We start from the raw sequence: 26821 nt of genomic DNA, 5'->3' as shown, positions 1-26821 counted from the left end.
AATTCACAGCGGAGTATGTCTCAAAGCATTTTATTCTTTCCAAAGGAAAATACAAGTTAGCAATTTTAGTAGTCCTTTACATCAGGTGCGTAACGAGACAGGGGGTTACTGCAAGAAGTCTGCAGTGATTTTAACTTCTGGATTTATGATTTTGCTGGCATTGTAGTCTGGCAGCCATTTTGGTTGCAAGAAGCAATTTGGATTTCAAAAGCAAATTTATTCTTTTCAAGCTACAGTTTTGTCAGAAACAATAGCACAAAATGTCACTGTATTTGAAGCAAGTCAAACACCATTTTTGTCAGCTTGGTTGAGAGAGCAATAATTGAAAGTTGTAACTGGATGCCCAGATCTTCCCCCTCCCCTTCAATGCCAAAAACACAGGTAAGGACCCATTAGAGAGGACATCTTTTTTTCCAGAAGTAAGTGTGTATTTTTCTGGAGTGACATTTTAAGACAGGATAAGGCTTCTGGAAGCTGTTCAAGCCTATAACCCCTAACAACACATCAAACATCCAAACAAACAAATTAAAACCTAGACAAGAATATTGGCTGCCATAAGCAGACAGCCTGCAAATCCCTTCTCAATGGAAGGGCACATTCACACACTCTGGGAACATGTTTTACTATGCTAATCATCTTGTTTTAGAGTAAATATGTCAGGAGCAAGACAGGCCAAAACAAATTAAGCCTTTTTTTTTCCCTCCATGACAACTTAACCAACTTTAATCCTGCTTTAAGTCTCAGAGTCAAAAGGATCTACTACGAGTCATCGGAAAATAACCACTATGCAGAGAGAACAAGCTAAGCACTCCCCACTGGGGTAAGTATCTGCCACATTCATAAGGACAACTGAACCAAGTATTTCCAATAGTCTAGAAGAACATAGATGTGAATCTCTCGCTCAAGCATTAAGACTTATAGAAAGACATTGCCTGCTTTCACTTTTCAGACTGATGCACTGAAAAATATAGGATTCAAGGATTAGTTAAGTTTTACAGAACTTAACCTCTTAACGTTTTAACGTATAGGCAATTTTAGTGACTGAAAACATCCACACTTCAACACAGGGGGAATGCACACCAACACAGCTTCATTACTCATTATACAGACACAATACTTACCACATACTGAGAAAATACAGGAAAACCGTATCTTTTCTGCTTGCACAGGAACATGAAGAATGCAGCAGTTTCCAGACATCATCATCATCCTGACACCATTCACAGTAGCTCTGGATAGCCACACTGCACGTCCAAAGCCACAAAACCCACACTCCAGCCTGGGTCTTCTAAGTAAAGAGCTTTGGCTTCAGAAAAGCTCAGCTCTAGGAGACTTGGCTCTACCCGAGATTTTATTGCTTCCAGGTGTGCCCCAGGGAGCCAGAATCTAAACCCCAATTAGAGCTGATTTGTGCAACTGGCAGCCCTTCCCCAGCTGGCTGCCCTGGGGGATGCTAATGCTGGAGCCTCTTCCCACCTGGCTGGCGACTGGGGTTTGCTCCTGGCTAGCGGCACCAGCTCTTGGCACTGAGACAGTCAGCCAGAGGGGTTTGAACTCTGCCTTAGATTCAGCAAAAGTTTATCAAATTATATGCTTCAAACAAAAAATTTAGGTCAGAGTCATAATTAAAAAATAATAAAATATTAAAAAATTAGTTCAAATTCTCAGCATTTGACATGGGCTGTGCTGCTTATGAATCTCTCCATTTTTGCCTGTAACAAATCTCTCCAGGATGGCACAGAACAGTACATGTACCACAATAACCTGTGGTAAGGACGAGGACCAAAATCACAGAATCACAGACTATCCTGAGTTGTATCTCCTTTTTTCTGTTGAGGGAGTCTTTAGGTGAAGCTGTGGTGAATGCAGCACCAGGCAATGTATAAAGACATGACATTAATAATGGGGCCCTGTGAATTCGATACAGAATGTCTAAATCGAAAGTATCAGTTTTTGAGACAATAACTTATCAGAAAAAATGGACATATTATGTTTTAATAAGCTGTACAATTTTCCTATATAAACTAATGACTATAATTGAAAAAAAATACAATTGAAAAATTATAATTTCATCTAAAATGGCAAATTGTATCACCTTTTTTTTTTTTTTTTTTCTTCAATTGAAGTGTCACATAACTGCCAGCTAAGGACAGCCAAAATATCAACAGATTATATAAGCAAGACCAAGCCTGTGCTTTTATGTAATTACATTTGATCTTCCAAGTGCAAATTCAATTCCAGCTGTCAATGAACTTTAATATTTATAAAGAAATAAAATGCACTAGAATTCACGCTTCTCATCCAGAAGGCATAACATATTTGTAGTAGTATTTACCTTCTGGTATTTTTCATACAAAGTTTAAAATGGAAACTTATTTACAAAATTTACTTTTTCCACAAAATTTACAACATTAAGAGTATGAAGGTGGGTTGGAGCTGGGCATCCATGTATGGGCCCAGCTACAGCCAGGATTTTCCATATAAGAGAAGTCTTTAGATAACTTGGAGTTATGGCCATTGATTTGTACCTACAGCCTGCATGGAGACAGTCCTTGAGATTACAATTAACTTCATCCATCATTCTTCCCTTCCAGACCTTATCTCAAATCAAAATACATTGCATACAACTGCATATCAATCAAGCTCTACTGTAATAAAATTAAAACGTTCAGTGCACAGACACCAAGTAGTTGTGCTTTCTGAGAAGCTGGAAGAAACTCTGACAGAGCAAACTTAAATGGCTTCTTGAAGCTGGAACAATTCACTATTGAAAGAGTTTAAAATGTACTGCCTGTACCTTCTCTATGCCTTGTGCACAGTTTGTTCTTGTCTCCCTGAAGGAAGCTTATCACACCAAAGATAAACCCAGCAGTGCCTGGCTGTTTCTATCTTTCCTTTGCATAAGCTGTTTTTCTTGTTCTTGAGGAAGAGAATGACAGAACTGAAATTTGCCAGCACAAACTGCAATGTTTTCCTCTCTCTTTGTATCACTTCTGTGTTCTATTTACTGGAGCTAAGAGTTTGGCCTCATTTCTACAACCTTTTATATTTTTTACAACATATGTATATACCTTGAGCAACTAACAAATTCCCCTTGTATTCAAGAAAGGTGAATAAAAAAGGCTACACACTTTACCTTGAAAAAAACAACAAACACAAACAAACCACAAACAACAACCCCCAAAAAGTAATACTAAGCTTTTGAATTAGACTCAATCTCCTTATTTAATACAAACACTGTAAAGCAAGAATAGACATATGAAAAGAGTCATTTTTTTACCTGGAACTTCCTCCTTCACATGTAAAGAATTATAACATGTGGGGCTGCCTTGGCAGTCAAGGAAGAGTCAAGCCCCTACTTCTTGCCACGAGTAAGAAGGCAGTACAAAAATAAACACAGGGGAAACAATGTTCTGGGAGGAATAGGTCAGCCAGATAAAGGGAAGATGAAATTTTTGGTACAGCCATATATTTTGCAAGAAAAAATCCCAATATGTTTTGCAGCGAAAAAGCCCTGAAGATTCTTTCATGGATCCTTCTGGGACCAGCAAGCAACCAACTTTTGGGAGAGAACAAAGGGTCTTGCAGCCCAGGGTACTCAAGGTTATTGGTTCTGCAAGATGAAGGATTTATTTATTTATTTGTTTTGTGGCAGTTAAAGCACTGGAGAATTTGGAAAGGCTGACATAGATTTAGAGGGCCTAGAGGGCCAGAAAAACTGCAGTCTGTTAGGCTGACGGGTTGGATACACCTATGTATGCAATTTCTGAGATCCAGAAACAATGTCAGTGAACCTGAAGAACCCCCCTGCATGCGTCTGCTTGAGCAGGACCCTTCAAACAGATACAAGGTTTGTGTCTAAACAGCTTTAACGTGGCATTTCAATATGCATATTGTTTAAGGGCCACGCAACTGGTTCTGCTCAGTATCAGGAGTATCAGGATCTCTCAGTACAAGCATCCTTCTGAGATGTTTGTACCTGACCTTACTCGTTCCTGGACTAAAAATTACGAGATTAAGTATTTATTAAGGTCATTAGAGAAGCATGTGGATTTCTGCCTTTGAGCACTTTAATACATAAAAATGGTGTTTAAAAGGTCCCCTTCATTCTTGGCTAACAGATTAGTATGCTTGCAGACAATTTATTTTTGCATTTAAATTTTTAATGATTTGCAACTTTTGTACCTAATACCCATGTTCTACAGCTGCACAGATAAGGAAACTGGCAAGGCACACAAAGGAAAAGGACCAAAACAAAATATCCACACAAACATACAATCACGGTGTTTTTAAAAGTCATTATGCTCCCTGGAATAAATAAAAGAGCTTCTAAACTGCCTATTCTCATGAATTTTCATAAGAGAATTATTTTGCTTTTCATTGTTATTTTTATACTAACATAAAAAGGAATCTGAGACACCAAAGTATGTAAAAATAAAATGAAGTGCCTTGAATTTCAGAGGAGGAGGAGAGATAGCAGGAAGTTCATAATTAAAGCTGAAATCTTCTCTACCACTCCTTGGTTTGTAATGATCTTCATCTGCCACTTCTGAACGCTAGCTTTTGCATGCTGGGTGAGGTGATGGAACTTAACACAGTGTTTAATGGTGAAGCATGCAGCAAGTTTAGTACTTTTTGTTGGCGTTCGCTTTCTTTCCTTCTACCTATGACAACCTATGCGGGTTTTCTTCACTCCTACCAGAAAAGAACACTTTTGAAGAGGATGCAGTACCTTTTCTCAGCCCAGGATCTGATTATTTTGATATTAAAATATTGTATTGATCAAGTCTGCCTCCTTCTGCTGCTGGAGCTTGCCAAGATTTCTGAGGGAGCCGAATTACTGATAGGATGTGAGATTAATCTTAGCTGTCACATTTGGTTGGGAAGGAAAGCCAATGCTCACTATGCCCTGTTTCATGCAATTAGACACCTTCAAAATTGTTTTCACTGTATCTGGAAGTGCAGTCATTTCCCACCATTTCCCTCCCACAGCTCATATTTCTAGTTAAAATGTTAAACCCTCTGTGGCTGACTAGCTTTGCAAACAGGAAGGTGCAAGTTACTTTAGCAAGGCTAAAAAATCATGGCAGGTTTCTTGGCAGCATTTAATAACATCAGAAAGTTCTAGCATGATGCCCCAATCTCCCAGAAGCTGCAGACCTCCAAGCTTTAAATGGGTCTCCTTCTTGGCCAAGTGCAGGCGACTGTCAAGTTTAATATCGTCAACCCCCAGTGTCTCATTTCTCTGCAGACATTCTGCTAGCTGGCAGAATGAAACTTTGGGACAAACGAGTGAGCTGAAATAGGTGGCAGGCCCACACCATGATCTTTATCAGCTGTGTCCTTCACTGTGGTTTATAACTTGGCCTTATTTATTCTATCAATGGCACTACTCCAGTCACATGCAATGCATTACTTCTACGTTTCCAAGAGCCTTACTGCCCAAAGAGTCTGAGCTTCATTTTCTTTTATCCATCTATCTATGAAGCAAAAAGGTTCAGAAATCTTATTGTCACTTTGCAACTACAGGGAAAAAATCAACCACATTCCTCCCCCCCACTCCAATCCAAGCATCTTTAGACAGCTCAGCTGCGTTCTGCTTCATTATGTTGATTTTGCTTTTCCTAAGGCAAATAACATGCAATCCTCACAAAAATTGACACGTTGCTGGTAGGGATGAGAAAGTAAATGCATTTTACAAATATAGTAATAATTTTTGCCCTTAAGGCGCTAAACCAAATGCTTCTTTTTAAAAATGACTGCACCGTACTTCTGTTGTGTGAATACTTGCTACCATTGTACAAACAATCAGTTACAAGCTGTGCTAGCAAAATATTTGCCCCTTCTGACACATTTTATTATGAGAGAGGCTTATTAAATTCTCAAGAAGCCTACAGCAGATTAAACTGTTGAAGATTTTTACAATTAGCATACATTACCTAAGAATTCATATATAGTTTCTGAATAGAATCGGATTGCCAAACAACAATCAGGGAAAAAAAAAAGATACAAAAAACAATCCCAAAGCCACCTCCAGAGTGTAGTCAAAATCCACTATTCAAGGTTGGTTTGGAAAAATAATCAGAATGCAGTTTCCTATGTCAGAATAAAATGAATGTTAGTGAAATGCATGCTAACCAAACCAGATATAAATATTATAAGGAGTTGGGTAATTTTAAAATCCCATCCTTAGCATCTAAATAGACTAATGCTCCTGTTGCTTATTCAGCATTGCTGATTTACAGAGCCCAGTACTATGAATGTCTAAATATTCTGCTGAATTTCTCAACAAATTCAGTGCTGTCTGTCTGGTTATTTGATGCTAGAGATTGAGCTCATAATATCTTTACCATTCCTAGCTTCTCAAATGAGGCCATCAAGAGCATTACCCATCTTATATCATACCGTGTCTTAATGAAAGGTGACTAGAGCTTCAGGAAAGTCACAAACCAATAGACAGAATTTACATAATCACAGTAATTTATGATACTGACTGAACGCACATGATCCAGTCTAGAGACAACACGTGCTGAAACACACCTTTAGGTAAAATTTGAAGATGAATGCAATTGACATACTTGCAGAAACTGCAAACTATACATTTCACGAGTTACTTCCACTGAGTTATTAAAATTTCACTTTGCTGTGACCTTGAATCATGAAGCCTAGCAACCATGCATTATAAACCATCCATTCTTCCCAGATTCTTCAAATATGTAGTTACACAGGTTCCTCTACCCGTGGAGGCTCAGGCTGCCATTAAATTGCAATGTAGCCATATATTTACACTTGAAAGTTTCAGCATTTTATAGCTGATTTCTCAAATGCATATTTTACCATCCGAGCCTCAAACAGTGATATAATTTGATACAGCATAACTGAGACTGTGCTGCTAATTTATTAAACAGGAACAGGTTTAGTGCAGATAATATTGTTGGCTGAAGATGTGCCACCTTACTTTCAGTCACTCCTTTCCACTTAAAAGTCACTTCAGCATGTCTGTCCCTTTGTTTATCTTGCTGTGATCACATACCCATCCACGTCCTGTCCACTCTGATTTTGTCCCCATTTGTCCTTTGTGACATAGCTTATGAGAGGCTAAGCAAGGGGCAAAATTTCATCTCTAACAATTTATTTGGCCTAATCCTGAATTGACAGCCTTCCTCACAAAAAAAATGGCTGCTCTTGAGTATATTTTTCATCTGTACTGAGCTCTGTTTGTGAGCTCTGAGATAGCTTTCACAACAGCTTCTCCTTCCGTTTCCTTCTCTCCACTGTCCTGCTACTAAGTTTTGCTTCTCTGTACCCTGTTCTTCTTTCTTTCTGCCATTTTCTGTGTTGCACTGGTGGAAGTTGAGAGCACTCAACTTTTTTGAGCAATTTTTTTTTTTCTTTCTTTTTTCTCCCAGTTCAAATTCATCCTATTATTTTTTTCCCACTGTTATTGAATTTCTTCATAAAGCACTTTTACTCTCAAAATCTACTGTCTGTCATCTACCTTCTGCCTGACTAGTATCTCTGCCTTTCTCCTCCAGGCCCATTTTCTCAAGATCTGGTCAACTTGTTTAAGGAGAATTTTATAAAATTGTCAGAAATTGCAGTACTTTTTCCTCCTCATTCTTTTATTTAACCATTTTTATTCCAGTCTTTCAACCTAACAGCTCTGCTCTGACCTCCTCCCAGCTAATCTCCTTTTCCCTCTCCTTTTCCCCTCCCACTTCTGAAACTTTCTTCTGCCTCACTCAACCTCAAAAACGAGGTCCCTTGGAGAAGCAGTTATTTCTTCACTTACTCTTAACAGTTCTTTCCATCTCTTCTAGGGAGTATCATATTAAGTATTATATTCTCTCTAGATGGTCTCTCAGTGTCATTTGGATGCTTTACCTCAAATAGTCTAGTTTTCTTATTTTTCTGCAAGTGCATCCTGGGAATCTGAAAAACTTTGTAGACATCGTCTCTGGTTTATTATTGTCGTTTATTCTCAGGAATTTGTTGTCCACATCAGAAGCTTACTATGTCAAAGCCAAGAATGAATTTTTCTTCTCACATCAGCTTCTCTATTTTTAGTCACTGTTCTCCTATCAACACAATTATCATCTGGGATTATTCTTTAACCATTTCCCTCCTTTCCCAGACACAAACTATAGCATACCATCCCGCTGCTTTCCAATATGTCTAATAAGAAAATAGTTTACCAAGAATTGACCTATCTCTTAAGTTTTCTTCTTCAAATCCTTCCAGATCTCCTGAACAACAGTCCTCATATTTTTCTTGTTTATAATCTATTCTTCAATTATTTTCAGTCTGTATACTTTTCAGGATACAACACATACTTTTACCTTTAGACCTATCAGAGCTGTGGGTAACTAATAAGAAATAGCATTGGCGTGGGAAAGAGATATTTGCAAACGTAAAGTATAGAATACAAGTTTATTTCTTCCCGGAGGTGGAAAATAAATTACATGCCCTAAGCTACCTTCTGCATGACCCTATTTCCTTCATATAAAGAAAGCCCGAGGCTGGTTAAATTTTACTCGGATGGTTGCAGCACAGCAGCTGCAAGGTTGCTCCACATGTTAGAAACATAGATTATCCCGAGTTAGAAGGAATCCAGAAGTATCCCCTGACACAGCTTCATGCCGTTCCCTCAGGTCCTATCATGGACCAGAGAGATGCCATTTTGATAACTATATTTTGGTTTCACTCTCCAGTGATCTTCATCTCTTACCCTGCTTTTACAATTTATCAGAGAACCCTATAAAAAGATGGACTGGAACAGTTAAACCACTCAGTATCAGGAACATCAAAACTCCAGCTTTTGACCAACGGTCTACAGAAAATTGATCTCATCATGGTCATGGATCCTAAGGCGTCAGTGACAGACCTATACTCTACTCGACTATGAAGAGGGCAGGGTTTACATTTCAGCACTCAACATATGATGTGCTGTCAAGAGTTGGGTGAAACTCATTATGAAATGAATAGCTCTCACTGTGTTTCTTCAAAAACTGGAATATGAGTTTCTGAAAGGACTGTGAACATAATTTATACAGGCAGTTGGTACAAAGTGAAGTGAAAATTCCTGAATTAACAAAGGAATTAATTAAAAACCCCCTCAGACTATTGAGCTCTTCCTTTGCTAAGCTAAAATATTGTTGCAAATGAAAAATTTATACACAGATAAAACATAGGAGCTCAAGAAATTAACTATGGATGAGGTGCTAAGTAGGAATGACCACAGTGTAATTCAATTTGGCACTCTTGGGTTTCAGGTAAACTGGATTAGCTAAAACTAGAAAAATATGTCAAAGGACTTGAAAGAGATTTAAAGCCAGATGACTGACCAGAATAATGGCACACAGCATTACAATGTACAGCAATGAAGAATGGACAGACTAATTTATACGACGAAACTACAAAATGTCCTTTCTGTTCAACACGGACCATCAATTTAAATGCCAATAAGGTACAAAGAAAGAATTTATAAAGAAGAGGAAAGAACAAGCAGAGGACATACAGTTTCCTGTATTTCTGTCTGTTGAGTCATCTTCTGAGCAAGGCCAGAGACTGGATGCTAGCCTAGAGGAGCAGGTTTGTTCCCTTATTCTTATTTTAAACTCTTTTTTATGAAACCTACACTCTTGACTTCTTAACTCTTTAAACAAATGAACAAAACCCTTACATTATGCTTTATTACTAAGGTTAATTAATCTTCCACAGTTGATGATCACTGATGATAACAAATAACTAATTAGAATGTTTTTGTTTTGCTTTGTTTTCTTTTATTTTCCATAAAAGAAAGTGGGCTGAATGGTAATCAAATCTAGAAGCTAGATAAATCAGCAAAGCAAAACACCCAACTGTCACTTCTCATACATATTAGATATCTTTTTTTTTTTCTCTAGATATTATCAAAATACAATTGTAACAGAGTCACAATAACAAAACTAGCATGAGCAGACTCTGTTAGTTCTTACTATAGTAAGTAACTTTATAGTTTGAGTTTGGATGACACAAAGACTTATGAAAAATACTATCTGAGAAAATGGAGAAAAAAAAAAAGACTGGGAATTTATTTTTAATAGTTGGCATTTGACAGAAATCAGTGAATACTCAGGCAAAGGATTTCATTTTTCAGAAATAATAATACATTTCGTCTCTATCATTGTAGAAATAAAATATGAAAGAAGCAATGCTAGATCACTTCTACATAATGAAAACAGGAGTGAAACTGTCTCCAGACGCTTTTCGAGGAGCAAAGCCATATTCTGTCACTTGAGATAATCATGAAAGAAAACGATGTCTTATTTCTCTAGTTACAAAAGATAATTGAATAATCAAATAATTTGTAGGCAACTTTATGATATAGACTCTGTTCACAACCTTAACATAAAATGAATCTGTCATGCCTTCAAGACAGGAGGTGGTGGTAAAATCAATCCGGTTTTACTGACACCTCAAAGATTGTGCACTGGAAAGTGAAGGGAGTGGATTGTACCTACCTTTCCGTTAACAGTCGTACAGACTTAGTACAGTTTGGGTCTCAGATGAATGTCATTATCATCAGGCCACTGAGAGAATTTTGCATAATTAATGAAATATTCATTGGGTCAGACATGGACAGATATCAATTTGACAAGCCAGCAACTAGGGCACTCACCTAGGCTGATGAGACCAAATCCCTTCTCTAATTAATACAGAAAGAAAGAAATAAAAACTACAGACTTTGAGGGAAAGCCATAAAACAAAAGCCAATAGCCACTTACGAGAAGAGCCAGGAGACAGGTCTACTTGAGTCAGACAGCTTGAATCTCTCTTCCTTACATTCTATATTAGAGGTCTCTTTACCAACCTATTCTGAACTGAGACACTTTTTTTGTCAAGAACTATTTTGTACATTCCTAGGAGATATGTTGTTGAATTGACAGGAAAAACATTTTGTCAGAAAACTCTAGAACATACCTACTCAATACTTACAGCTGAAAAGTTGTTTTCATTTTAAGCCCATTTCTGTTTCTACTTTCTCAAAATGTGCCAACATGAAAAAAAAAAAAAAATCAGCAGGGAGCTCAGCTGCGTAAACTGAGACTACAAAGACTGTACAGATAATTCTACAAAGGTAGGAGCTAATCCAAGAATGAAAGGAGCCTGTCCACCTCATGATGCATTGCATTCATTAAAAAATATAAATAAAGTTTTAAGTACTGTACCTAATTTTAATATTTGTTTTCATAAAGCTGGCAGTTTCAGACTGACTGCAGTACTAGTTACCTTTTTTTTTTTTTTTTTTTTTCCTCCTCATATACTAATTAAAGTAGGAAATAAATGTCTGGAACCTGCTAGAAATTTTGACTTTTTAAATTGCAACCAATGAACATTTTGTATTTGCTCACAATAAATCTTTTACGATTTCATTGTTAAAGTAGAGAACATAAATCCAATAATTGACAGCAAAATGGAGGCTTGATAATTCTCACTTAACTAATTTGCAAACTTGTTAATCTTCCTGCCCCTGCTCTTCCACAAAGATTTAAGAGCAGAGATCAGTAGAAATGTTTCCTGGTAATTACACTTCATTAAATTAACAGAAACTATCATGATATATTTCCTATTTACTTATTTATTTTAGACAGCTCTACATTCTAGGTGGCTTAGGATGAATATACAGTCCTTGTTAATTATCAAGAAACCACTGCGTTTACACACGAGAAAGGTGAATATAGATCCTCCAAACATGAAATGATCCCATAGGCTTCCTGAGGGCTGCAGGACTGTGAAGCAATAACTCTTCTTGTTTTTAAGGAGCCATGAAGGGGCTAGTTATGAAATAAAATTTGGTCTTTTGTTATTTGCTCTTCTAGCACTGAGAATTTAGCACTGACTTTCACACCAGATTCCAGGAGAAAGAATGAGAGGAAGAACTGAATCCATGGAAGAGAACTTTATTTTCCATATTAGCTTTTGATGTTCAAAACCCTTTTCAAATCATTAGAGGTTACACAAGACTTTTGCATTGGTGATATGAACTTGTAATTACAAGGCATATTGGCATAGTGTTTTCTTCTTTGACTCCCTTGAAAAAATGGCTGAACACTATGAACTTTAAAATATTACACAGAAATATCAAGATTTTCTCCTCCCCACTTTTAAAGATATTTAAGATGTTCACAGGAATGAAATTGCCATATATTATAAGACTAGTTTAAATCTAGAGGTACAAGCAATATATTTTTGAAGTGTGCTGAGGTATTACTCTTTTTGTCTAAAAAGTTAACGGCATAGTATTGTGTTTTGACAGTTAATTTGCAAGTGGAACAGTGACAGCTGAATAGATATATTTAAAGAAGCAAAACATTTTGGATTGATTTCTAGGCACCATTAGTACTCCGATGTACAGAGCTTTAAACAGACTTTGTGGCTCATGTCCGTAAATAATGTCAGTTGTGGTTCATTGGTTGAATTAATCTGATATAAAATGACTAAATTGAAAATCTGTAGGTTGAGCTCTTGATGAGTTCTGGCAGAGTTCTAAGCAGGCAATCATAAGCTTTTTAATGAAAGGAGAATGATAGAAATTGAAATATTAAAGAAGCAGGATGTAATAGACTAAAAGTTAATTTTGATAACCTAGCTTGTATGAAATAAGAAATAGATTGACGCAAGAAGCTCCTTTTTTATATTTATTTATTTTTTGTTTTCATATGCTGTTTCTTTTGAAAGTAAGCCATTAGACTGAACTGCCTGGCTTTGAAAGGGATAAAACACATAAGACTACATTTTCTCTACTACTTCTCATATTAGCTGTCATTCATGCCTTCATTGATAATCTAGTTTGAAACTGGCAAACCTGTGTGGAAAAGGGTCTTAGTAGTAGTTTTTAGCAACCTTTCACACAAAAATGAAAGCAAGATACTTGTGGATGATTTCCTGAGGGTGGTCTTGGGTATAGCTTCATCATTTTTCCTGTTGAGCTTTTTGTGCCTGAAATGATGAATGATGTTGAACAAGATGTGGAATTCAGCAGAAGTCTGCAGAAAACCACATCCACCTTTAAATGGGTGGCTTTCCATCCTGGCAGAGCCATGTAGACAATGTAGAAAGGCATCAACTGTGCACCGTAAGAGGTATAAAAGAAGAGTCTGGCCCAACTCATTAGAAGTTTAGCCTATTGCTATCAATTTCTTTCACTGTTATTGAAAGGCTCTAGAAATAATAACTAGAAAATCTCAGAAGTGTAATGGTAAAATATAGAACAGTTTTATGAACAATAAAGATGGGTGTTTTAAAAGATTGGTAGGTTTAGAAGTTATATATGTTGAGTCTCCATCATCTTGAAGACGCATGATTGTAAAAAGCAGCAAACTGACCAGTATCGAATGAAATGCAGTATTTTTGAAGGCCTAATTTGCAAATTTCATGCAAAATATATTGTTTGTAATATTCACTGCAATTGGAATATATAATGCGATTTATCAAAAGGCAGATTTTAAAATGCTGCACATTTAATACTTTTTCCAATATAATGGGATGTTGGAAATTGAAGAAAAGCTTTAATAAAACTCCTTTGCTGTAAACATCACTCCCAATCTTACAAAAACATGCCTTTTATTAGCACTAAAAAGACTTTTCCATTGAACACATGCATGTCCTGGGGCTTCTACAGAAAACAAACAAACAAACAAAAAAACAAAACAACAAACAAACAAAAAACAAACAAACAAACAGAATAAATTTAGAATCTCCAGTAAATAGATTATTGTATAAATAGGGAATAATTTTGAAAGCATTGGAGGTCATTTGTAAACATTAAATAATAATTTCTGATTGACTGGGTAACTCAACAGATTTAAGGAAGGGACAGTTAAAAAGGGACAGGGACAAAAGAGCTACAGACATCCATTAAGTATTACAGATTTTCTTCTAGGATTTCTATGGTTAAGATTTTTAGCATATAGAAAATAGAGAGAACTGGAGTCAGGAAATATAAACTATTGGGGTCTGGTTACCTTAACCAACTGTGCTATGGTATACCCAGAAGGACTGCAGATTCCAGGTCTCATGAGGATTGATGTAGTCACAGAGAAAGTCAGCCAACAGCTCAAGGCAATAACACATCCAGACCTACAAGGTTAATGGTCAACTGCGGTACCAATCACAGGTATGTGGAGATTCTATACAACTGTCCTCTTGGGTCCCACATCTGAATATACCTACCTGTTTGATTTTTCATAATAGTGATAATGATGATGTGTTATGGTTGTTTGAACAAGTACCGAAAATCCAAGAACTGCCTAGCTACTCCATATGCAAGCCTAACATATTTTTTTACAGGGCCAGGATACACATGCAGTGAATCCCATCAATCTTTATTCATTTGTTCATTATTCATTTGTTGGCAAATCTCTTGACATTTACCAAACAGATGGCATTTATACCAATTACTGTTTTCATTTCTTACTCTAGACTGTGCAAGGAGTTTTCCAGACAAAACGCCGATGTCCCTTACATGCTGTCAATAGCTGACAATCTGAGTCAGGAATAGAAAAATGCCATGGAGAAGGTGATCGAACTTTTATCTCAGCCTTCCTCCAGATATCTCACATAGCTCAGATTGAACCTTTAGGAAAAAACAGTTAGAGCTTGAGATTTTCTGAAGCCTTTCATAGAATATCTGAGTTGGAAGGGACTCACAAGGATCATCGGGTCCAACTCCTGGTTCCACAGAGGACCACCCAAAAAAAAAATAAAATTATTTCACTTTGAATAAATTTAGGCTAAAAATTAGCAGCTTTCTAACCAGAAGAGTTGAGATGCTAAGGATTCATACAGCTGGAGTAGAGGGGGCAATACACTTTAAGACAGAAATTGGTAAGCTAATGAAAAGGTTTGTATGATACTGCTGCAGGGGGACTTAATGAACCAAGAAGTCACTTCTGGTCCATCTTTATACACTGCTAAAAGGGACTATTATGAGGAGGAATATTATAAAGGAATATTCAACCCATCCAAAAGTATTGCCTTTGAATGCACAAAGTAAAATATTTACCGATGTTAATTAAAGTGCAGAAGATAATTGGTTATTTTCTTATTCTCTTCAACATAATAACTTTCTGATGATAGCAGAGGTATCCAGAGGTATCGATGTGTTTTTTAATGATTACTCTGATACTGGTCTAAAAGCAGTTATGCAGCAGGAGAATGTCTCAATAACCATTGTATTTCCTTTATGCTTGCAGCATCCTCGCAGTAAAGTAGAGCACAGCATGATAGGAGCCACAGAGTCAAAGACAATGACCTTAGCAGTAAGACATTCACCTCAGCAGCCAGGTGCTTGGTGACTGTGAATAATATACAGTAAATCCCCTGTTGATAGCAGGAATGAATGCTATCGCCAAAGCAGAAAAAATGAGGACTACACTCTCTAAAATCCATTATAAAAGAGCTGTGCACTACCATATATTTCAAAAATTTCTCATGTCCAATAGGAGACAGTCACCTTGCACTACTCTAATGAGCTCTAAAGCTGATGAAGCATGACTAGCAATGAGTTACCTATTCTGGGGAGAGAAGTACAGAGTGGCTAATTGGCCTTGTGATGCAGAAAGTTTCACATCTAGGCTATTGGTGACAATCCCCTTGTCAGGTGTTGAGCAATTTCTATGGGAGATAGCTGTACGCTGCCTGAACATACTTTAGCATGCCTGCAATTTTCTGTGAAAGGCTGAAAATGCACGGAAACACCAAAATGTATGATGCAAAACATGGAAAATGCTTTGCCCCTTCAGCACTTTTTGTTTTGAGTCAGGAAACACATTTGAATTCAGCTTCAAAGATGCAATACTTAAAGTCAAGGTAAGTGGATCTCTCTCTATGTAGCCATTCTTTAAAAATGTTGTCTTATATTCCAGGGTCTTACTTTTGCCTCTGAGTTTTGAAATGCACCAAACTCAACAGCTTATCGAGAGCTGAGGAAAGCCAGAATACAGCTGAAAAGGTACACGAAATCTTGTCTGTTAGGGGGAGAGATCACAGACAGCTTCCTCCAGAACACAGTCACCTGAAGGAGTTTTGCACAGGAACTGCTGGCAGCAAGTAAGTCAGTCACACGATTCAGAACAGAACTAGCTCCTATCATCCTGACTGATGAAAGCCAGTCCCTCTGCAGACTCTCCCTATGGTCTCTTTAGTTAAAAGCAATTTACCTTAGGCACAGCTGAAACTGAGAAATGGACCACTTGGAGAATGAGACCTACAGTTTACAGATTATCCTGTTCAGTAGAGTAATATCTGCTTTTAAAACTAGCGAATGCTCTGCCAATATTTAAGCATCCTTGGACTGAATCCCGGGCTGTTAAAGATGGAGGCCGTCTAGGAGGAAAAGCTGTTGACCTCAGGGAGTTCACGCTTAAATCATGATTTTCATAATCAAAAATTTAAAAATAACTGTAATAGGGAATAAAGGTTAGTGCCACACTCCTATGCTGTTGTTTCTTAATATTCAGTGATCCCCCTGAGCACTCGTAGACTGATGGTACATCTTACCACGAGCTCTCTGGCTTATTAAAAGACAACTTAGCCTGCATAAGAAAAACAAACATTCCCAATTTCTATGTGTCTGTTACTTGTCTGCTGCATAAACCAAGGCATAAACCTGCCTTTGTTGTCAGGCAGTCCAGAGGTGAAATATTTTAAAAGGCTTTCAAGTTTTCGCTAAAGACTTGCACACATCACTTGTACACCACTTGCATGTCACATTATGCGATGTACTTTGCTTTGACCTCAAAGGCCCCAGTCTTTGATTTTCCCAGATTCTCATTTATTTTTCTGGACAAACACCATGAGCTACACTTAAACTGTGCAATGTACCATGAGTGATTAGATATTAGACCTTAGAAAGAATAATAGTCTTTACAGAGTAATGCACTATAGTTTACAAATGACAAAAGAAAAAAACACAAAACTGTTTACTCAATTCTGTTCGTGCCTAGAACTTGCATTCATAGAGGATTAAATTAATTCTCTGAGATTCTGTCAGAGGTACCCTTGGAATAATAAGGCTAAATTTTGGCATTTTCCCCAGTACAATATATTTGTTGAAAAAAAAACAACTAATGCAATCTGTTGTTTTTTTATGAGCGTGTGTTTAATCAAATATTTCAACGCTCTTTCTTCTGAAGCAAAAATCTATGCCAGTAGATTACAGAAATCAATGTTCAGCATTAAAGGTGGAAAAAACGTCTTGCATGATTTTTTTTTTAAGGGAAAATCAGATTTAGTGAATCCAAACAGTGTGCAGAGAAAAGTAACTATTGTTGCACTGTTACATGGGAAAAAATTCAACATATTTGAAGTTTTTTTTTTTTTTTTTTTTAATCAAAAGTTTTATATTCATTCTGAACTGGGCAGTTTTCTTCCATTAATTCTGAAAATGTTAATCAACAAAAGAATACATTTAGTGCTCATAAAAATATATACAGTAAAAGTTACCTCACAACTGCAAATTCAACCCAGAACTTGCAAAAGACTGTGTGTATATGAAAAATAATTTGGATATTTATGTTTTCTGTGTCCAGTACATACATTAACAATTTAATCTTCATAATGATTTTATTATAGAGAGGTATTATCCTAAATTATTGTGTGGAGTCCCACATCTCATCATTAAAGTTATGGATTGCTCGTTGTGGAGCCTTGTTACTCTAGGAAGGACTCAGTGTACCAGAACACAGATTTTGGCATGCTGCCTACCCAAGATGGATGAACGTACTGCGTTCTGCTGCGGCACCATTGAAAATAACTGCATTTTTCATCAGCTAAGGTATAATAATAATTGAAAGAACAGTATTTTCACAGCAGATTTTCCAAATGTTCTGCATAATTTTGCCTGTCTTGCATCTGCCAGTTTACTACAAAGTGTCAAGGTTTCAATCAAATGGAGGAGAATAATCCCTTAGGGAGCCACATCCCTTCCTTGGCTATTGTAGCATAAACTGAAAGAAAGGTAGGGTTTTACAGAGAAGTTAGAAATAGTCACACTTTGCTTTGGAAACATTATGAAGTAATAAAATCATACCAGAGAAGCTAGTGGGATAGTCTCCATGGAGAAAAAGAAAAACAAAAAAATGAATAAACTACAGAGTGCTCTTGCCCTATTGTTGTCTGAGTTCTCTATCTTGCTGCTTGTGGTAGCCCTTTTGAGACAATGCCCAGTAAAACACATACAATTAACACTGATAAATATACCAACAAGAAGCTTAACAATGTTATTTTTTAAAGTTCCCTTTGGGATATGTTTTTTTTCCTGAATTGTACTTAAAAAAACAAATGAACAACAATTACATTCTGAATCAGCATGAAAATGAAAAAAAAAAAAAAAAGAAAAAAGAAAAAAGCTACGAACACAGCAAGGCTAAATGGGGAACAAACCGATGTTATTAGTAGATCCAAAGCTAATTAATCACCTCCCAGGTTTGATTCTGTTACAATACATCATATGGATTTCTCACGCATTCAGGCTTTGATACACGTTACCACATAAATCATTTAGAATTAAACATCACGAGTTTAGGAACAAACCCTCCCCGCCATCGGTCAGGCAGCTGAAAACGTGGGAGTCAGGCTTTCAGCACGGGCAGACATCACCCCCAGAGGAGCGCCTGGTGTTGTGCCAACACCTCGTTAGCATTTAGCAGCGCTGGCAGAGCATGAAAGCCAGCAAGAGAAACAGAGACAAGCGTGAGTCAGAGAGCAGATCAAACCAACAGAGTCAGGGTTTATAGGCTCTATATTTAGTGCATTTTAAAAGGTAACTGTTCTAATATAGAGACGTTGAGGAATAGCGCTGTTTAAAATTCCTGCTTACGTGCATAGCTTTCCTATAAATACCTAAAAGTGCCTTGGTTGTGGTCAAAGATTTTGCTGTAATACTCCCAAGCAGTTTGTGAAAGCAGGGGGGTCACTGACATTCTTGCAATTATTAATTTCCTTCACTCCTGAATTCTCTTTTGGATACAACTTAAAGCACACAAATGGCACACAGAACAGCTGTGATAAAAAATGCTCGCCTTCTGATATAGGGATGTTTAACTGGACTTGTTTTCAACAGGGTCCTTCCTAATCAGAAATGGAGTATCAACAGCAGGCGTTGTACAGAAAAACAGGGAGATTTGCCTGCTCATTGCAGCTACGTGTAGCTGCCAGCAATGACTGCCATGTTGGTCAGACCAAGGCTTTGATGCGTAATTTAGAAAAACAGATGTTTTATCTGGGAATGTGTCCAGATCTTAAAAAAAAAAAAAAAGAAAAGAAAAGAAAAAATGAGGAACTTGGTAGTGGCCTCTTTTGTCAGCAGCAGTAGCTTCAAAAGGACTGAAGAAATACTGAGTAAATAGCTGTATTTCTATGTCACAGCAGAGAAGCATGATTACCTTTGTGAGTGACGTACACTATGGCGACGAACTAATTGGTGATTGCCAGATAAATGGACTGAACAAAACAGTAAACCGTGGAAATGTTAATTTGGCCATTATTTTTTCATCAATTCTCTCTGCTCACTCTGTTCTTTCCAAAAAACCCCAAGAGTGACATCCTTCCGTACCGTCAGCTATACTAGCAGAACCAGCAGAGACAAATAGCATGAAGGTTTACAGGACCACCAATGTATGAGAAATCTTTGAGAGATATTAACTACTACATTTCATGCAAAACTGAACTAATAAAGACTCTTCCTCATAGATCATGTCCAAATTGAAAGAGGTTTTAATCCACATAAAAGATTTCGTAAGGCTCTACCATTAGTCCAAGGGCTATTAAGCATATAAGAGGATTCCTTCAAATTTATCTTCTACACAGTCTTCAATCGCTGCTCAGTCTTGCCTTTTCTCTTAATGTTGTCACCAATTTGTACTGCAAATGCCTTAGAGGACGTGCTGACAAAATGATATTATCTGCCTGGTATGCCTCTCAGACACTTTCTCCCCAGCCCTGAAGGGGCTGCACTTCATGTGTATGAGGAGGAGAGGGAAGGAGGAGGCTGCACAGGAGGGGTCCAGCTGTCCCTGGGGCATGTGGCTTCTTGCTAGCTCCTGGCACCACTGGGGTAGCCCACAATTTAACCTCCATGCTCTGTGAGCTGCTCTCCTGTGGACCCAAACCATGTGCTCTGCCAGCTGGGGGATCAGATGCAGCAGGTCCACCTTTGGCAGCTTCAAAGCCACGGCGCTGTTTGCGAAATATGTGATATTTATACTGCCAGATGTGAGAGAGTGTGAGCTATGCCTTAAAGCCTTACAGGATGGGAGCTGTTGTGGAGTCAGCCTGAGTATGTGTACAATAACAAGTATCCATTTAACTCAATTTTATACACTATTATTGTATTCCTGAAGTGGTTTAAAAAGTGTGCATTCTAGCACAAAGAAAATGAAACAGCAATTGCATTGTGTTGTCACTGGTGATTTCAAAGTTAGCTACACTATGCCTGGAGAAATAGTTTCCTTGTGCTGCAACTATTCAGAGGGCCAGTTAATCAGGTGATGCAAATCGGCGTAGCTCCGTCTGGAAGGCTCAGCAATAACGCAAGATGTTGCTCTCATGATTACTTTTTGCTGAGCCTACATGCTTTGTAAAGCCGCTACAGCAAGTTGATAATGATGCATGAAATGGAAAATCCTTCTGAGCACACCCAAACGCACAGTGGATGCGCAAAGCAATCACAATGGTGCAGTTTTATTTGATGGGTCATACGACACATGCGCCCACTTTAATGTATTCAGGCTTTCACTGCTTTTAAATAGGTGCAACTCCACCTCTTGCAATTTACTCCTGATTAACACAGCCTTAAATATGACTGGAACCATATATAAAACAGTATTCAGGTCGGGAACTGAAAAAAGCACACAGCGTTGTGGGACCGAAGATGAAAGCCATCAGTGGTGTCACTCCACTGATTCAGATCAGGAGAGAATTTGGCCTGGTTACTTACCTCATTGACATGTCAACCCTTTGAGGCAATGGTAGCTGGATATTTTGAGAATAAAAACACTTGGGGATGTATGTGCTACTCTCACACACCAGCAGTAGTTCTTTCAGTATTAGAAAACTTGTTGGAAATTGTTTGGAGAATTTTCAAAGTAAGTTTTCTATACTTTTTTTTTTTTCATCTCCATAGTCGCAGTGCTACTCAAAGGTTATCTGAAATAGCTGCAGGCAGTGGAGGAATCATAGAGAGATCACATGAAACACAGCCTGGTTTCTGGAAAAGAGGGATATTCAGCTCCTCCTCTGTACCATTACTCTACCATTTTGATCACTTCTGGGACATCAAATACTGAAAATAGCTCAGAAAGCATTTGGCTCAACATCTATATCTATATATCATGAAGACTACCACACAATGCAGGTGCTTTAAATCTATCCCAACTTGAAAATGTAAGCTACATAATGCCAAAAAATGTCATTACAATGTAAGCATTGCACATAGCCATACCCCTAAACTCCTTCCAGGGTTCATTCCACACTGAAAACTGAAGATTAAATGTACTGCCTCATGCACATTACACCATTAATTTTGTATTATAAATCAAACGCAATATATATATATATATATATGTATGTATTTTTTTTTTCCCACTGGATTAACTTCCTCAGCCAAGTAGTGGTATGGTAAAATAAGATGTAGTACTGGCACAGGGGAATCAAATCATCCTGAGTTTAGTTTGGCTCAAAGACTTATGAAAGTACAACCTTAGCTGACAATGACACTTAGGGATGTGAGTTGTTCCGGGTGAATTTTTGCTTCCGTACTGAACAGGGAAAGACATTGGAAGAAAGTTCCTAAATTATTTACTCAAATGTACTAAAAGCAACAAAACATATTTTTCTTAAAACACAGACACACCAAGCACAGTTGCCCATTACAGCAGTACAGATTTTGTTTGACAGTTGTTGGCAAGATGGAAGGACTTACTGCTTCAGTTTTATTCTGGGTCTTGACTTATGAAGTCACAAAACCCTAAAATAACAGTTTCCTTACCTGTGTACCAGCTGCTTGCGGCTTACACAAATAGCAGTTTCATAGTCATGAGTGACACACACTTTATGGGGGCTGCACTTCACCTTCAGACATGGGTCTTTGGATGGATCAAGAGCTATAAAAAAAAACAAACATCGAAAAAGAAAGTTAGACATGCATATGAAGTTATCTCATGTCTGACATGACAAGTGGTTGGAATGAATATTCCCGTATCTGCATGAATAAATACTTTGCCACTGTGCAGTATGTGCCATTGTTTGCAGACTGCGAGTTAAATAGAGATGTTTAAGTAGAAGGGTAGACGTAGTGCTCAAAGATTCTTATTACTGAACAGTGTTCTAACTTGGCATTCAGATTCATATTAGACATTGTATGTTAGGAAGGAGCGCTGGTGCTCTAGGCACTGGAACAGCCTCTGGAGCAGCCTCTTGGTCCCTACAGAAGCTCACCAGGAGCAGACACATTTGTTGTCCTGTCTGTATGCAAGCCTCGCTGTTCCTGCCAAGTTTGTACAAACCACTTCCTTAAAGAAGTGGTGATTTGATAATCTTTCAAATGAAAAAAGAGGAGTGATACAGTGCTATGCTGGATACCACTCCAATTAGAGCACTGATCCCACCAGAGAAAATCTCTTATAAATACTTTTCTGCAATCAAGTCCTATTTGAAAGTCTATCTATCTAAAATTATTCTCTAACAAAAGGATGCTTCTAAAGATCAGCAATAAGACATATCTGCCAGGATGAATTACAAATACTCAAAAAATGGTGATGTGAATACTCAGAAGGGAAGTTACAGCCATAAATAGAATTTTTACCTTTGCTTAACAATTATTTTTATATATATATATATATATTTTTTTTTTTTTAATATAATTTTGCCATAGATTTGAATTTCTGTTCCTCTTTAAGCTGTCCTTAAATCCCCTGTTTTACCTCCCCCCTTCCTCCCCACATAATGGGCCATTTTTAGAATTGGGCAACTCTAGATTCATTTTTGGGACTGTATAAAGATTTTACTGCAAATTATGGTAACTGAACTTCTCACTTTTACCAAATGAAAAGGGAAACTTTTAAAGGATACTATCTAAAGTACAAGAAGTTTCAGTTTGCTAAGCACCAAGTTTCTTTATGAGACAGTTAATGTACTTCCAATAAGCAGGGGATTCTTCTGTTTTTCTTGCAGTTCTGAAGTGTTGCAGCTCTTCTGTGTTGGTTTAAGCAGCCAGAGCTACAACATCTTACCACATTAACACCCATTAAATATTTATGATGGGCAGTTGTGCATCGGTGGTGCACATGAATTTTTCAACAAAACTCTGCCAGGATGTTTCAATGTCCTACCACCAATGCCCATGGTATGATAAGATAGGTATGGTCACACTCATCTTAGTTTTGAAGGTCAAGTAAATTTTGGCATAAATAAGAGAGTAAGATTTTCTAAAATTCTAAAATTTTCTCTAATTGAAGAATTATATCTATTTCTTGAACTCCTTATGCCTTCTAAGGCAACAAAAATGCATGCACTTCTGAAATATGTATGTTCTGAAAAAGCATCACACATTATATTATTGTTAAAAAACAACAACAAAACCAACCAAACAAAAAAACTTTGAAATATTTTGCAGTAAAAAATTGCCTGTTCAAAAAGACAAGTATTGTCGAATGGTCAACAGCATGAAGCAGAGGAGTGTGAAAGGAGATGGTTAGAAATCCCAGTAGCTATTTCCTTTTAAACCAGGCCTCAGAGACTTTCTACCTCAGTGTCTTGCTTCCAAAACTTGTAAAGAATAACAATATTGGCAATAATAATAAATAAAGCATTTAAGCACTTATGTGTAGTGTAAATTATTTCATTCATGGTGGAAAAACTCATGAAGATCCTTAAATGGAACAAACTATAGAAGTGCAATTAATTATTCATTACAAACAGACGGTTCAAGACAGTAGAAGGAAGTTTGTTAAATACAAGTAAAACTGTGGGCTTTGTCAGAAGGCAGCAAAAAACCCACAATCTGGATTATTACTTCTTGAGATTTTTTCCAGTATGCAATCTATATGAGCAGAAAAGGTCAAAAAATGAATTTATATGCCTGCAAAGTTGTTCAACATTTTAAATAAGTTTGGAAGGCTATCCTACTGCTTAGTAATACAAGCGCCAAGGAGAGAACTTACAAAAAGAAACAATTTCTTAAATATTTCTTAAGTATATCCATTCCAGGAGACGGCTGGCTGAAATACAGGGAAATATAGTACTGCATGTTTCTCAGCATTAACATTTTCGGAAGTTTTTCATTCTGTGAAAATTCCTGGCTTTTTTATCTTGTCTCCAAAGTCATACTGTTCATCACTTAGATGCTTCTGCTACTGACGTTTGTTTTCTAGCTAACTGTCCTGGTATCCTGAACTCTGAAGTTTCTTCTTGTCTGGAAGAGCACAAGTGAAGAAATGTTTAGAATGGCTAAAGTTTCTGCTTCAATGGTTACTGCAATTTGTAGGAAATTGTACCCTCTTGGTCTGTTAGCTTTATAGGTCAGCTCATTGCACTGCAAAAGGGAAAGGCTTTCGTCTGTACACAGTGACCCAAAACCTATCCCAGGCCATTTATAAAAGATGCAGGTGCAGAATCAGAATTGCTGTTATTCAGAGGCAGAAGATTTGCATTCCTTTTTTAAGCCAAGCGTTTATTACACATAGCAACCTGAGTTTCCTATTAAAACTATAAATCACCTGTGGTTCACTCACAGACATATTAGAATAACTGGAAAACAATAAATATGAAGGACTGCATCAGATCATTAAGATCATTAACAACCTCCACATGGTATGTGGGCAGCTTTTTCAAATTCTGAAAGGACTCCAGACACCAGTTGCATCCCAAATCCCTTCCCTTGCTCTTTCCACAAAGGAGACCACAGAGCGTTTGCCTATGAACTGTGCACACTTCCCTCTCCCCTCCACGTACCCTTCACGAGAGGCTGTGAGTTAGCAATATAAATCAGCGTTGGACAAAGACCTAACAACATTGTTTGAGATACTTTTCTATTACGTTTCATGTTTTTATATATTACCACTATAAAAGAAGACTTATGACTTGGAGGGAACTCCTTAGTTCAAACAATGGTAGTACAGGGAGAAACTGCTCTATAAGGTTGTGTTGTTGCTGTGGGTCATGTGTTAATCGCAATAGAGTCAATTTATTTTTCACACATTTGACTTTAAAAGGGTGATAACAAATAAATACTTTCAGTGTGTTACAGCAATGGATGTGCAATCCTGCAGAAACTGTACAACTAGTTCACAGCAAGATTTATGAGCTTGATTTTGTTTTTATGACCATTTGTTTGGGGGAAGAGAGTAATTTCAAGCTTAGCTGTTTAGCAGAGCTGAAACAAACTACAGTCGAAAAGAGATGGCATTATGTAAATATTGTGCTTTTTTTCCCCCCGAAATTGCCTGACAATAAGTATTATGATCACTCAATGACAAAAATACTTCTGCATAATGAAATGTCAACAGCAGTTGAGTTTATGCAATCCCCTTTAAACCATTCTGCCTATATGAGAAAAGAAGAACATCTGTTGAGAAAGGTATGATGAACTGGAAAATGGGACCTGCTGTCTTCAATGCAGGGAACCTAGTGAATATTTTAAGACAAAAGAGACTGATATTAAAACAAAGTCTCTTACTTAAATGATGCGTTACATTATAGGTGTGTATGCCAATATTATTATGTAGTACTTGATTCCGGCAGTAATCCACAAACAAGCACGGGAAGGGAGGCACAGATCCTGGCTGTACAAGCAGCAGCTAGAGCCTGGCAGTGAGAAAGCTGTAAAGGCTGCTCCGGGCAGGGGAGGAAGGCTGACTCCTCACCCAGCTTCCTTCCCACCCAGCAAAAAGCTCAAATGGCAGCGAGCATCAAACTTCAGATCTAAGAGGCAACATTTCAAACTGGCATCTTGTCTCTGCTTGTAACACGGTGACAGCCAAAGGGAATGTGTGATCAAAGCAGCCAAAAAGTGACTTGCAGGAATTACTACATGCTTCATGAAAATGGTCCTAGAGCAAATGTGTAAGAAACCATGCAGCCAGCTTAAGCATGTATTAATAAAAATCTCTACAACCTTTGCCCTTGTTTTTTTTTTTTTTTTTTTTTTTTTTGTTTGTTTTTTTTTTTCTAGGAAAACAGCATGTTTCCAACACATGATGGCTAACATATGGCTAAAAGCAGTTTTGGTTTTAACATTTCAGCTGTTTGAAGTAAAGCATAGATTTCCTCCCTGCATTAGAGCTTCTATTCAGCTTTAAAATAACTGATTTTATTTTTTTTTTCTCTTTAACATGAATATGGCCACACATATATTGTCTTAAAGAGCAATCAGGTGAAAGTTGCTCAGCTTCTCTGTGAATATGCTATGGTTTTCAGTGTTATAGAGGTGAACTTCAACCAGCCCTGTGATGAGTTTACACTGGCAGTGGAACTTAATCCAAGTGCAATGGGATTACCTTCTATAAGCAAAACAGCTAAGCAAGGCTGTGATGGACTTCCAGACTTTTAGAGCCATTCAGAAGGTTTTTAATGATAACCTTATGAAAATAAATATTTCCTGATTTTACAGGTTGGTAAGTGACTACATTGAGTCAAGACTGTCTTCTTTATTGGAGTTGGTTCTAGTTCTAGTTTAAAAAATGTTATTTAATAATAATTAATAATAGATTATGATTCCTTCCCCCCCCCCCCATCAATTGCAAGTAATTTCCAATGGTTTTTATTCTGTTTCTGCAAATCT

The 26821-nt window shown here is 37.4% G+C and overlaps 1 protein-coding gene across 1 annotated transcript in view; it reads right to left on the bottom strand.

The window, feature by feature from the left end:
• Nucleotides 1-26821, bottom strand: part of SPOCK1 (SPARC (osteonectin), cwcv and kazal like domains proteoglycan 1) — a 285184-nt gene that overhangs the window by 98688 nt on the left and 159675 nt on the right. The window contains exon 4 of the mRNA XM_005018686.6: nt 22031-22145. Within this exon, the coding sequence (XP_005018743.1) occupies nt 22031-22145 (115 nt within the window). The remainder of the gene's footprint in view (nt 1-22030; nt 22146-26821) is intronic.

This window comes from Anas platyrhynchos, chromosome 14 (assembly GCF_047663525.1).
Source record: "Anas platyrhynchos isolate ZD024472 breed Pekin duck chromosome 14, IASCAAS_PekinDuck_T2T, whole genome shotgun sequence".
NCBI lineage: Eukaryota > Metazoa > Chordata > Aves > Anseriformes > Anatidae > Anas > Anas platyrhynchos.
Note: the sequence above shows the minus strand (reverse complement) of the source record. Positions and strands in the feature narration are given on the sequence as shown.